The sequence below is a fragment of the Orbicella faveolata genome, unplaced genomic scaffold, assembly GCF_042242905.1.
Source record: "Orbicella faveolata isolate gen_17 unplaced genomic scaffold, um_ofav_v1 contig_47, whole genome shotgun sequence".
Lineage (NCBI taxonomy): Eukaryota > Metazoa > Cnidaria > Anthozoa > Scleractinia > Merulinidae > Orbicella > Orbicella faveolata.
In genome coordinates, this window is record NW_028301577.1 from 23,194,362 (window position 1) to 23,208,481 (window position 14,120).

General features: G+C 37.5%; 2 protein-coding genes across 4 annotated transcripts; one reads left to right on the forward strand and one right to left on the reverse strand.

Moving 5' to 3' along the window:
• The first annotated feature begins 1,684 nt into the window (after positions 1-1,684).
• Positions 1,685-10,296, forward strand: LOC110061152 (tetraspanin-9-like). Of its 3 annotated transcripts, none has more exons than XM_020767993.2 (9): positions 1,685-1,860; positions 5,102-5,182; positions 5,567-5,615; positions 6,003-6,055; positions 6,313-6,387; positions 6,953-7,021; positions 7,408-7,506; positions 8,447-8,530; positions 8,712-10,296. In XM_020767993.2, the coding sequence occupies exons 1-9, from the start codon at positions 1,810-1,812 to the stop codon at positions 9,048-9,050; spliced, it is 900 nt and encodes a 299-aa protein (XP_020623652.2). In that variant the 5' UTR covers positions 1,685-1,809; the 3' UTR covers positions 9,051-10,296. The 3 variants fall into 3 exon arrangements, with proteins under 3 accessions (XP_020623652.2, XP_089135785.1, XP_020623651.2); XM_020767992.2 differs by lacking the exon at positions 1,685-1,860 and adding an exon at positions 2,401-2,694; XM_089279659.1 differs by lacking the exons at positions 1,685-1,860; positions 8,447-8,530 and adding an exon at positions 2,399-2,694.
• LOC110061147 (eukaryotic translation elongation factor 1 epsilon-1-like) lies at positions 6,817-14,109 on the reverse strand. Its single transcript, XM_020767986.2, has 4 exons — positions 13,956-14,109; positions 12,984-13,184; positions 11,613-11,768; positions 6,817-10,943 (listed from the first exon to the last, which is right to left on the reverse strand). The coding sequence occupies exons 1-4, from the start codon at positions 14,076-14,078 to the stop codon at positions 10,872-10,874; spliced, it is 552 nt and encodes a 183-aa protein (XP_020623645.2). The 5' UTR covers positions 14,079-14,109; the 3' UTR covers positions 6,817-10,871.
• Between the last annotated feature and the right edge of the window lie 11 nt (positions 14,110-14,120).

Genomic DNA, 14,120 nt, shown 5'->3' on the forward strand with positions numbered 1-14,120 from the left:
TTCAAAAGTCAAACGGTCCACCCCTTAGTCCCCAGAACCCGTGTCCTGAGTGAACAGATGTTACGTTTCAAACACTTGATCCATTCCCCCAAAAGAGGTACACTGCCGAGAGAGGCATCAGCAATACAAATTTAAAAGTTAATTCAGGACATTCACTGAAAGTTGCTAAGTGGAAAAAAATTGATGAAATAAGAAGCTTTGCTATAGTTTGTTCAAGTAAAAGTCAAGTGCTTCTAAGAAATATGGTGTACATTCTACAAAAAAAAAACAAAAACAAAAAAAACAAAAATGAAGAATGAGTTAGGCAGATCAACTTCTGGGTGTGTGACGGCTAACGCATAGCGCTCATGTAGAGCTGCTTAGAGCTATACAAATATTTCTAGCTCTCCAAGCCTTATTTGCTTCCATATGCGATGTCATCTGTTCTTTGCTCTAAAATGTATATTTTTTTTTAAACCCCACTACTCGTGTGATTGTTGACTGCTTCAAAAGTGTCCACTCTCCTGCATGTCTCAGCTAGAGAAGTGGCCGTCTAGTCTTGAGGGGAATTAAATAACGCTACGGAAAACCTGAAATGACGGATGAATGACTAGCCTGCCAATACAGCCGCCTCGCTTCGCCCACCGCCCAGGGTCGTTGCGCGAGAGAGAATTCGTCTCTCTCTAATGAATGGCGGGCAGGTTTTCGTTTTAGAAACTGTCAGAGGAAAGGTAGAAAAATAACAAGTAATAAAAAGGGACGTTTCGATATAATAATATGCTTGGATTCCACTACAGTCGAACCTGTTTATAAACGGCCCTGTATGAAGTGGACACCCTCTATTAAGCGGCTAGTTTTTAAAGTCCCGATTTTTCGCTTATACAAACGCTGTATTTGTTACTTGTATTAGGCGGCCACCTCTATTAAGCAGCTGCCGCGGTCACCTTGTAGCAGTCCTTTGTTTCACTTTACTTGTTATTTTACTTGTATTAAGCGGACACCCTGAACGTAACAACTATGAAATGACGGAATGAGATATTTTGTTGTGAACTGAAAGTCGTAGAAATACAGTACTGCTTAACAAATAACACTTAATGAATGAATAATAACATTTTATTTTACGAGGGTAACATTGATTACTGATGACTCAGTAGTAAAGGACAGTTTAGTGCACTGTACTTTTACACCATGTTACGTATATTATGTTGTTAAGTTGCAAGTTGGCACTGAACTTTGTTTAAGGTTTAGTCGCTTGAAAGAGTGTTGATTGTCCTATTGTTTCCTTGTAAGAAGTGTTTTTGTAGATACGCCATTAAAATTGACATTAGACCATGCCCAGTGAGTATTTTTAGTGATCCTGTATTAAGCGGCCAGTTCCTCAAGTCCCGAGGGTGGCCGTTCATATACAGGTTCGACTGTACTAATAGCTGATTTTGTGTGTGTTTCTATATTAAAGGCCAAGATGCAATATTTTCTGGTCCAATGGACGATTAAAAATAGGACTAAAATAATTAAGGCGAGCTACCCGACACTGTGAAATTTATGAAAGCTCACCAATAGCTTTTTTCCTTTTGAAAACTATTCTTTTCAAATAAGAATAAGAAACTGCCGAGTTTATAATTATCAGCGAATGAGAAATTATTGAACTGTACGAGTGACGTCAGACATTCCAGTTCAGTGGAGCAAATTGTTTCGACGTGGGAGTTTATTGAGAGAAAATCACTTTTCAGGCTGGCGTATTTTGCCCGTTATTATCCTTGAAAGCAATCTGCTCTGCAAGTTTGTAAACGTCGACTGACTGCTGGGGCACATCTTAGAAATAACTACGACATGGGTCTTTGTGTGAAGTACACTCTATTCACACTTTCGTTTTTGATTTTGGTAAGTATAAAGTTTGCCAAAGTGTTTCAACTCGTTTAGTTGTAATCATGCCTTGTGACAGTGCAGAGTTGCTAAAAGAAAACTGCATCAGGCATTCTTTTACCATCAGGGATAACTTCAATGTTGACACAAGTTTATTTAAACTGTTTGGCAGATCAGAGTGATTTGGAGAACACATCAATTAATTGGGCAAAATGCAATTAAGGTTCGAGCACAAACTTTCCAAGTCTGTTTATACTTTTCGATGGCGGCTATCAAATAACCATGAAATTAAAATTGCAGACGCTTTCTTTTCTTTAAACTGTAATGCGCATGTAATCAGTTGCACGTGAATTCAGGGCGTTCGGCTGATGGATATGGTACAAATAGTTGAAAACAATTTCTTTTAAGTTCTGTCGAATACATAAACGCTAGCGCATATGAACATATTTGAAAAGCTTCAAGACTGAATAACTTAATTGCATTTGCTTCAAGAAACAATATCCACCCTTTGAAAGCTTTCATTCAGTCTCGAAAAACTGACCCCCTGACCTCGTTTGCATTACAAAACATTTGATCAAGCGTATAACCTTGGCAGCCCTAAAGAACGCAATTTTGCGTATGTTTCCGCAATTGAATATAAATTTGTTGTTGTCATGATTACAAAAGGACTGATTTCACGAGAATTGTCAACGTTATGAAGGGGCTAGACGTTCTTCACTGTTCAAAGCGTTTGTGTAGTTTAACTTTGAGTTGGTAGACGTCCTCAGTGACTACCAAACCATCATGGTTCATATGGATAAATGCTCGGTCTTTGTTCGATGGAGTATCTTCACCTTGAACTGTTTGGTTTGGGTAAGCGATACGATATGGATTCTTTTATATATATGTCAGAGATTTGTACAAACCGAAGACACAAAAAGGCGCGCGTAATGTCGGTTTTCGCGCAGTTTTTTGCTCGCGGGTGTTCGTGTCTTGTATGTCTGTTAGTGAAAACACGCACGTGAAATGAACTGGTACAACGGGCAAATGGACGTGATAAAGTTCGATTAAACTTTAAGCGACCTGTATCTCTACAGACAACTCAATACTGTACAAATCTGCAGTGGATGGTTTTGTTTTCGTACCAAAACCATGAGAAATTCTGTACTTGATCTTGCTGATATCAAAGGAAGAAAGTTAACATCGCGTTCTCCGCGTTGTCTTTAAAATTATATGATCCGGCGTTGCCAGTCAGATCACGCACTTATTACAAATGCCAATATTTTCGTAACCAGCATGTTTCGCACAAATAGTTTAATCTGAACGACTTAGCGGGATTGCTGTATTACGAACCGCAGTTTATTAAGAGATCGGCATGTGGACGACATGTTTGAAAGTTTGTTCTCGCAATGCCGAAGACCTAAGAAGACTCCAATCAAACTGTCGCTGTCATTTCACCTTGGCATTCAAAATTTGTGGACTCGGCATTTCAGCCATTGTCGGATTATACCGACTTTTGTATTAAAAAAAGGACTGAACCGATTTAAGTTCTTAATGAAACATTTTTGAGATGTTTTAAACTCATGATATGGCCGCATGACGCTTCCTTGTCACCTGCTTATTGCCGCTTTTATTCAGTTTCGCTGGGTCTTACAGACAAGCCTTCGGTTCATACTAAAACCGTTTCTTTATGTTTAATTTCGTATATTAGTCAACAGGGGTAGTGCCTTGATAATTTCATTGCGGTCATAAAACATCATTAGCTACAAACGATGACCTTGACAGCTTCATTGTTATTGCAATGGAATCACAGGTTTGCAATTTGTCTGGAACAACACTGTTGGTCTATCGTCACCTTACTTCAGTAAAAACGTATCTGACAGCTCAAAACAAGTGCTGAGAGAAGCAAGTCTTCCGAAAACCGTTATCGAATCTCTGCCATTTTCAGGCAATACGCGAAGGTAAAAAAAATCGATATAACTCAGGGTTATAATGATAAAGGAGCGTGGAACTCCATCTTGTATGTCAAACGTTTATTCACAGTGAACAGCTGTCTAAAGCTTAAATGGGCAAGTCATGTCAAACTCGCAGACAACCAAACAATAGTTCTTTTTGATCGCGCACTGATTAAAATCTAAGGAACGATTCTTTTCGCGGGTGAATGCAAACTCCACTCAAAATATGCTGGGTACCCAGGGTTATGGCTATTTAGAAATTCGAGGTCAAAAACTTAAGGCTGAGATGGTCTGTAAGTCCTTAAATGGCCTCGCACCCAATTATTTCTCCTCGAAATTCATTCAGCGAAGTGATGTGATAACGTCTTACAATTTGCGCAATTCTGATAATAAGCTTGCTATTCCCTTGCCACGTACTAACCATTACAAAAATAGCTTTGGCTATAGTGGTGCAGTCATCTGGAACAGTCTACCCTCAGCTGCTAGGCAAGCAGCATCTCTGACTAATTTCCGACGATTGTTAATTAATCCCGACACGACACTCATGTAAAACAGGCTTTAATTTAGTTTACTTTTCTTTAATAGTTAGCAATATTTTAAATTATAGAAGATTAATCTGTATACATAGTCTTTCGTAATAAATTGTAGCTTTTATATTAAATTGTTAATGCCTGATGTATTTACCGTGTTTTTAAATAAAGATGACGATGATGATAATGACCCCTCCCTCCCCCCCCCCGGGAAAATTTTGGCTCGTTTTTCTTGCCTCACGTGCTGGAAAAGGGTGCATACTCAGACCAATAACATTCTGTTCGTTTCTTGTGCTGTTCTCTCAATAGCTTGGAGGTGCTGTCATGCTATCGTGTTTTTTAAAAACACCACGAACGTCCCACGACAATACACTGGCCCTAATACACAAGGATAAGGAATGGACCATTTGGATTTTGAGGGGAATGGGGAACTGGGTGATTTGGTATCAACATTAATTTGTTTTAATCCTTTCATGCACTAGGAATTTTTGTTTGGCAAAACGCATGTTTGCATGATGCTTCTTTCCTCATGTAACATGCTTTTCTTGGCTCAGTGAACGTGCATGAAAGTTTTTTCGGCAGTGGTCATGTGCATTTTTTTTTGGTTACCAGTATACTAGCAGGATATTTTGGCTTTCAGAATCACCCACCCCTCCCCCAAGAATCAAATGCTCCACTCCTAATAAGTTGGGTAACAGCGCGCCCCTTCCTCCTGGGGTTGGACTCCTTTTGCTCACCTCTTGCCCCACATTTTGGAAAAGGGTATATACTCAGACTTTTGTTCTCTCTCATTAGCTTGGAGGTGCTGTCATGCTCGGTGTAGCCATATGGGTTACCACACAGGACACAGAGTACAAACATCTGGCTGGGAATCTGGTGAGTTTGCTACTTTTGTTCTGCCCAAAGGGAAATGTTGGGTGAAACAGTGCTTTACCAGAATACCATAATTAATTTTGTAGAGACAGTTTGGGTACACCTGTACACAGGGTACAGGAGGGAGGGCTAAGCAAATATGAATTAGAGTAGAGATACCCCCCCCCCCCCACCCCCACTGGCCCCAAAACCCCCACCCACCACCCCAGGCACCTCCGCTAGATTCATATGAGTACATATCTAGAAAAAATGTGGGTCTTTTTCACAAACTATCCAGCAGTATTCAGCTATATTTAATCTCTCTCTATAAACTTTTGCCAAGCCTTTGGGCTATGAAAGTTGATATGAATTGGGTTAAAATATATTTTGTTCTCCATTTCTCAACAGTATGTTACAATTGGTTACATTGTTCTGTCATCATTTGTATTTATCATTGGTGAGTACAACAGGTCAACTTTTGTCCCCCCATCCTCACCCCCTTAATGTTTCTTTTTGTGACGGGGGAGGGGGAGGGGGAGCATGGCTTTCCTTTCTCACTATTCTGTCCCTTCTTTTGTTCATTGTTGATCTCCCTCTCAGAAAATTAATTGTGTTATTTAACAGATACTAGGGGATTAGGATTTCTAATAAATGTTAGCAGTTTCAAAGTTGTCAACCCCCACCCCACCACAAATGACATCAAGACATGTACAATACCCCTTTCCTACCCACATACATGCTATGACCACATAAAAGTCTTAGTGCTAGCTAAGTAGAGTCATGAATTTGAACTGACTAATTTTGTTTCATTCCCGGTAACTCAACTTTTTTATCCTTTATGCAGGATTTATGGGGGCATGCGGAATCCTTTTGTTGAAAAAAACTCTTCTGAGAGTGGTAAGTATCAAATTAAATGGTACTCATACTTCCTAATGGTCCTAAAAAAAAACTTGATCAGTTTTACTTGAGAGATGACAATAAAACAGGATGAATTTCAGGCAACTGTGTGTCAGGTTAACTTGCGTTCACTGATGCTCAAAACTTTCCAAACAACAAGAGGAGGGGTATCCTCCTTTAACTCTGTCAAGACACATCCGCATTATATCGTATTAAGTCAATTCCGTAACAGCATGTTTTTAATGTTTTTCTATCAGTACTTTGGCCTGATGTTACTGTTACTTCTGATGGAACTTGGAGTAGCTATCTATCTCTATATTGAGAAAGATAAGGTGAGTAATGAGTTTAAAAACATTTTCCTCAGCACTACATAAAATTGGATGTAGGACTAAATTTAATGTGCAAAAGGCAAAGGTAAAGTCTGGATACGAGCTAGGTAGCCGATCAGGCCGGAGTTTATCCTGGTTTCTGTAGCATGAAGTGACTAGGAGTATTTCTACTCCCCCCCCCCCCCCCCCCCGGATGGGATGCTAGTCCATTGCAGGGTTACCCTACCTCCCCCCCCCCAGCATTAAATTTGCCAGTACCCATTTATACACCTGGGTGGAGAGAGGCACAACACAACCTCCCCAGCTAGGGCTCAAGCCCAGACTGCTTGATCTAGAGTTGAGTGCACTAACCTTGAGGCTACCATGCCTCCCACAAAAAAATCTAATGCATAGATTGATCATATTCCTCACAATCATGGCCCTCACAGCTGGTCAATTTGCTGGGTGCTCAGCCCATATACAATTTATTTTCTGTTCAAATCTCATCAGAAATAGCTGCCCTAGGATAGAAATTATTATAACTAATATTTCTTGACATTTAATTATTTCATCTACTTCATTAAAATAGATCTCAGATCATATCACTGCAAACTGGAACCAAACATCCGATGAAGCTAGAATCATTATTCAAAAAGAGGTACTATTTTTTACCTTTTTATAGTTCAAAATTTAAGTATTCTGCCCAATGTTACTATATTTCATAGTCAGCACAATACCATAAACCTTATATGAGACCAGTGGTTACATGTATTTGCCGACACTTTACTCTGACAGTGCACTTCTGCAGGGAGACATTGAAAATTCATAATCCTAGCTTAACCCCAGCCTCCAATGAGAGAAGGCCCAAAATCATGAACCTGATAACACGGTCAGTAATTAACTTCGTAGCCTCCCAAGGCAGAAGCTCAGAAAGACAGTTTCCATTCAAAGTCTGTCACTCGATGACAGTCCCTACATTGTCCGATTGTAGGAGAGTATTAACCTACTAATAACTATTATTAATAATTAATATTTTCTTTATAGTTTGAATGCTGCGGTCTTAAGCCACTAAACCTAGAACACAAGTCAAGTTCTGACAAATCCTGTTTTGTTGATAACGATACCACAAAGGAAAGATTAAAGGTAAATTGTACAAATGCACAATGTAATTTAGCAAATGCACAATGTAATTTACTTTGTTGGTCAAGCACTGCAATGGTAATTTACGTACAACTTTCTAGTTCGTGCATTTTTCAATCATTTGATTTTTTCAAAAAAAATTTTAGTTTAACATTGAAATCTTAAAAAAATGCTGAATCTGACCTAAAAATGATGTAAAAGTATAAAAACTAAATTTTTGGCAACGTTCTGTTGCCTTCGTCAGAGTAAAATGACTAGATGGATAATTAAAAAGAGTTTTAAGACATGTTTTGATGCCTAAGGGGCATAGTAAAATGCAAATAGGCCTTTGGGAGAGGCTGGCACTCATTTACAGAATCGTTATTTAGCATGGAATGCCAAAATTCTACGAATAAGCATTTTTGTTGATTGCTAATTATTTACAAAGTCGACTGTAGATTGTGTTAGTTTGTACACATTGGCGAAAGCAAAAGTTCTTGGAATTCTCTGGGGGGGGGGGGGGGGGAGAGGGGGGCAGAGCACAAGCCTTGCACAAGAGGAAACAATGAATCGGCAAATAAACTGCACACGGAAATGACTGGACATGATATCCATCCCTACTATGTAGAAATACTAGAGTGTGGCATTAGCAATCCACAAAAAATATCCCATTTTACTCTGACGAAGGCAAACAGAACGTTGCTGAAAATTTAGTTTTTATACTTTTACATTTTTACAAATCTAACATTTGTTAAGGTTTTAATCATAAACACTGCCTGCCCAAATAGGATGTGTAAGTTTAACATATTATTAGTCATTTAGATCATGACTTAATCAACTTTAATTTAACATTTTAGCACATTATATATGATGTTGATATTAGTCTGACAGTCAAGAAAGGTATTATTTTGACAAAATTATTCAATCAAACATCAATAATATTTTAAAATGGACTTTTTGTCAGGATTGTTACACACACCTCATGGACTGGATAAAGGCTAATCATATTATTCTGGCCACATGTTCTGCTATTGTGGCTGCTTTGCAGGTAACCAGAATATTACTGGGAAAAAGTGTGTTGTATGTAAAAGTAGTTTACAGTATTGACTTAAGCAAAAGACTTATATGTTAAGTAAAAGTTTTAATTTATGCTTTTTGATTTTGCACAGTGAAGGGTTACAACAGTAAAGCTGTTGATTAATCATTAATCATACTTTAAATATTTTCAGCTGCTGATACTTGGTGGAACCTGCCGACTTATTTCAGAAATTGAGTCTGGCGACAGATTTGTTAAACGTACTAGAGTAGTGCCGTTCAATGTCCACCAAAATGCTCAGCATCTACCACAAGTGCAGCAGGCAAACCCCGGTTCAAACCCTCACCCAAACCCTCAAAAAGCTGCTACTGTTACTGCTGCTGCTGCGGCATTAACTGCTGCTTCTTCATCTAAAGCGCAGCGCAACAATGCTAATGATGATTCTGAGGATGGGAGCAGAAAAAGCACTGCGAGAAAGAACTGGGCCAAAGTCAACCCAAAATACAATGCAGTTTTTAGCTTACTAGACTAACAGTTTTAAACATAAATTATAAATTTATTAGGAAAACATTGATAGATATTTATTACGTTTATGCTAGTCTTAGTATATACTGCATGCAAGGACACATTTTTCCTGGTTTTGCAGCATCAAGGAGCAAAACTCAGAAACCAATGACATTGATATATCCTTGATTTCCAGTCCATACTCTGCACTCTCAAGAGCTTGTTTACAGTTTTTGTTTTGTTTCATTTTGCAACTATTTACATGAAGTAAATTCAAAGTTTCATGTCAAGCGCCATTATGGATGCGAAGCCTAATGCTTCATTCTTTCTCATATCACTTGATCAAAGAACTTTGCCACTGTAAAAATTAATGAAGCTATGAGAAAAAAGAATTTGAAAGGCCTCAAAGATAAGGTATGTTGTTCGTAACAAATAACATCGATTCGCATTCCATCGAGTGAGACACAAACATTAGGGTGCTGAGACTGTGCAGTATGGACTGGAAATCATCTTTAAAGACTAAATAATTACGCATTGCCAAGTATTCGCAGGACTATAATTGTTTTGAGTTGAGTAAAAACTGGGTTAACATGTACAGAAGCAATAATCAGTTGTCACTGGTGAGACTGGTGTTCAATTATGTTGTGCTTTATAACAGCGTTTCTGGTTTGAAGTTTAAAAAACCAGAGTGCATTTGAAATTTATTTTCCTTTGTGTAATAAACAAAAAAATTCAAACCCAAGAGATGTTAACACCAGGAAATAATTACGCAGTCAAGTAAGCTGGTATAAAGAAATAGTCAGAGTTTATAACTCAAAGCTCCGTTAGAACCCTGAAGGCTCGTATTTAGTTTATTAAGTTTAAGAGGTATTTTATTATGCTGTGAGCATAAGAGTGAGATATTATTTTCATGTAAATATTTACCACAGTCTAGAAAGGGTGTTCCACAAAGGAATTAAAACAAGCAACAAATAGGAGTATTTTTTTAAAGGTGGTGTACATGATGTAAAATACAGATGTACAAAAGTTCATTGTAAGCTCAACATTGCCATTTGGCAAGTGGAAAATCTTTATATAATTCATTTTAATATGCAGTATAATTTGATTGAGTGGGTCCTTCATCAAAATGATATTGAAGTTGAATATGCAAGTACAGACATGGTAAGAATAATATTGTAGCATGATTAACACACGTCATTTGTCTTAAATTAAATGTAGCTAGTGTGGCATTCTGAACTGGTAATTTAATAAACTGACATCGGTTGACAAATGAACATTTTGTGAATTTTGTGAAGTATAAATTCACACATCTTCCCTTCTTCCCCTAACATACTCAAACACTCAGGAAATGGTTATAAATCACTATTATTTAAGAAATAGAAAACATTGACCGTGTTTCTCTTGAGTCATAGAAACACAAGTGGAAGTTTGGAGAACAAGAAATGCTGGGGGAACACAACCCGACAGGCGAGTGTTTCCACAGCTCCCTCCACCCCTCTCTTCACCCACTTTTCCTAATTAAAGACATTCATGTAAAGACAGCAAAACTACCTCAATCACGAGCTAATACTGATAACTCACGGACACGAGGAAAATGCATGCACTGTAGGTTCTTAGAAGAGCCTGTAATGCTCCCTTGTCTTGCTCTGTTATTTTGCCCTACATATGTAGTGTAACTCATATTCAGTTTGAAAGATAGTAATTTTCTATTCAGTCTGTGTGTTACAGGTATGCTGCAGGCCATGAGCTAATGAGTACACATGTATATTACTATAAACAGTTCAATTACAAATTCACATAATTTATTATTTAAAACATCTCAGCTTAATACCACAGACATCATGCAACATCAGCTGTAGAGCAGGTTACGTAAAAATGGCACTTCAGGCAAATATTGTCGTACTCCTGGGTAACACTGAACCTGCGTTTATCAGTGACAAAAAAAGAACACAAATTACTGCCCAAGAAATGGCACATACCAGTAAATATTCAGTACGTGTATATCCATTGAATGTTATATTAAAAAATATCACACACTGTAAAATCTCCAAACTGTGCCCAGGACTTATCTGTATGTCTTTTTAAGATCTTAATGTGAAAATCACCAAACTATGGAATATGGGCTTGAATTTTTGTACAGTGACCACTCTTACTTTCTTTTTGCTGAACCTGCCCACATTCCTTTGTGTTGTTTTGCATTCATCTGACTGTAAGTGAAGTGCAGTGCTGGACACAAGATAAGAATTCACACTAAAAAGGGAAAGAAGTGGATAAATGTGTTAAAATATTCTTAACACATTATTTTATCCACTTCTTTCCCTTTCCCCACCTTTAGTTTGAACTTCTCTTACAATCACAAAAACTCACAAAAACACAAAGGAACTCACAACTCACAAAAACACAAAGGAATGTTGGTGGGTCAGCAAAAGAAAGAGTGAGAAGTCTCTGTACAAAAGTTTCAAGCCTATTGGACACAGTTTGGTGATTTCTGTAGTGGGATGAAGGGCTGAATAGAGAATAGAGAGCCCCTCCCTAATAGTTCAGTGGAATCCAGATTTTATTATTATATTCTGGTAATTGAAAAATTTACCTGATTAAACCATCTGGAAAGGTTAACAAGTTGTTCCCTCTCCTGAACACTCAGCTCCATCATCACAGGGTGGAGAGCATAGTACAACATGATGTCAGCCAGTGTCAGCTGACATCCCACCAGATATACTGTCCCACACATGAATTTATTCAAATCCTGAGGAGAAATTAAATTCAGATTAGCTTTGTTTAGCTTACAGGTAGCCTGAAGTTTATCACCTATGAAAAAAGGGTTGAAAAAAAGTGTCTTCATGCTTGCTGAAGGAAGGGTGAATTCTGTTACAGCATGAAGGTAGCCATGGTTACAATCCAACAAAAGTCTTGCAACAAATAGGCATTTTCACAATGATCCAATCAAAGGAACACTGACCAGCCTCAAGGCAGCTCCTCAGCTACAGTTAGTGTGGTATATACAAGGGACAACCTTGTCTCAAGAGTAGTAGGAAAGCAGCCTATCCTTTTGCATTTTGATCATCAAGGAAGGAGAAAAATATGCACGAGAAGAAATTACCATATGAAAACTGGAGGAACAGATGACAAAACAAGCATACACAGCTGAATTTCTCCCTTTCTCTTTTTCACTCTCCTCTTATTGATCTCAGGAGCAACTTAGATCATGGACTGGTTGTCCTCAACAGAAATGCATGCATACACTTGCCAATGAAGCATCAGGTATTTTTAAAAGCTGCTTAAACTTAACAGCTCGGTCTCAGAGAAGATATTGTTCAGTGCTGATATACCACCAATGAAATTAAATTCTCAAAACTAATGTTTTAAAGAAAGGAGTGACAATTAGAGAGAAGAATTGATATTTTAAGCTTAATGCAGAACATTTTCCGGTTGAGGCTGAATATTCTTATTTTTCTGCCGATTTTAGGCTGAAAATAGTCTTGTGGGTATTCCTAGTTTATAGCATAATGATATTTCTGTTTTCGAATGTATTTGGTGTCTGTATGTTGTTGAAGTAATTTTGGAGCCAGCCTGTAGGCATTTAAGTCTGATATGACACACATAACTTCTTACAGAAATGTTATTAGTATCAAACATACAGCTCGAACTGTTTTTGTTGTTTTTTGGCTAGTTTTGCCATTTAGAGAAAGAAAGAATTTTATACGGTTTAGCTAAAAACATATAATAATTATATGTTTTTATTGTATATTTTTATTTACAAATTTTCAACACAAAATATTAAATTCTTTTCAAATTAAATTTTATTCTTAAAATATTTTTGGAATTTCACAAATTTTAGCCTCGATATTCTTATAAAATGTATTCTAATAAAAAAGTGGGCATTTCTTCAGGAAATTGCTTGCAAAATAGCTGCATCCCAGAGAGAGCAAACAAGAGAATAAAAATTATCTCACTGACTAACTCTTAATTCGCCTTTCAAGAGTGGTCCATCATTTCTATAAGAGTCCAGTTGTGTCTGCCAGTACTCCAACCACTGATCAACTTGAGCCTGTTCCAGAGCTGAGCTACCAAGCAGTTTACATTGTGATAAGGTAGAGAGGTATGCTGCTATTGTCCTCACTCCAGTTACTGTTTGACCTGAACTCAGAGTCAATGATGGCCCCTAAAAATACAAGAAGCAGAGAAGGGAGAGGGGGGAAATTATAATGGCTTGAAAGGCAAAATGTAAAATTTTTCAGGTCACCGATGAAAGGGGTTTTTGTCCAACCTTTAAATCCCCCTTGATTTGCTTACTGATATTCCACATGTACATGAATAAGTATCTTATTCAACATATATATTTTAAAAACCTTAAAAATGATGGATCTGACCTAAAAATGCTCTAAAATGATGTAAAAATAAGCTAAATTTTGGCAACATTCTGTTTGCCTTGGTCTGAGTAAAATGACGAGACGAATAATTAAAAAGAGTTTTAAGAGACATTTTGATCCCTAAGGGGCACAATGAAAGGCAAAGAGTATAGGCTTGAGAGAGAGGCTGGCACTCATTTACGACATCGGTATTCAGCGTGGAATGCCAAGATTCCGTGAATAAGCATTTTTGTCGATTGCTAACGCCAATATACTGTTATTTACTTTATTTTTTTAAGTTTCAATATTTTTCCACATAAACTGTTACCAGATCAACATGTGACATACGCTTGTTAAAGAGAGGTTTATAAATTGTAAACCAAGCTTATGCATTACATAATAAAGGCTATTTATTTATTTTCATTTTTTATTACAATTTAATGACTGCAAACGACTGACTGATTGTCGTTTTCTTTTAGCTCTTCATTTACTTAGACAACTATGTCTCAAAAATCATTTAGATGAAATTTTCTCACTACAAAAAAGGAATCTTTTCCCTTCTCGAGTAACCAACAGTTTCATACCTTATTTGACGAGAATTCTTTGCTTTCTTCTACGCATATTCTTTCCGTCGGTATCTTACAGAACGTTAACAAACTTTCTATTTCAGCACAACCATTCACCGACAGCCTTGCCACGGCCGCCATGTTTGAAAATTTGCCTTTTACCAGTTAACCGCTGGTCGATAG

Coding starts and splice junctions, on each gene's coding strand:
- LOC110061152 (XM_020767992.2), top strand. CDS start 2,626: ATGGTTCATATGGATAAATGCTCGGTCTTTGTTCGATGGAGTATCTTC. Junction 2,695..5,101: donor CCTTGAACTGTTTGGTTTGG/GTAAGCGATACG, acceptor CTCTCTCATTAG/CTTGGAGGTGCTGTCATGCT. Junction 6,056..6,312: donor AAAAAACTCTTCTGAGAGTG/GTAAGTATCAAA, acceptor TTTTTCTATCAG/TACTTTGGCCTGATGTTACT.
- LOC110061147 (XM_020767986.2), bottom strand. CDS start 14,078: ATGGCGGCCGTGGCAAGGCTGTCGGTGAATGGTTGTGCTGAAATAGAA. Junction 13,185..13,955: donor AAGAATTCTCGTCAAATAAG/GTATGAAACTGT, acceptor TTGTATTTTTAG/GGGCCATCATTGACTCTGAG. Junction 10,944..11,612: donor TTTCCAGATGGTTTAATCAG/GTAAATTTTTCA, acceptor TGATAAACGCAG/GTTCAGTGTTACCCAGGAGT.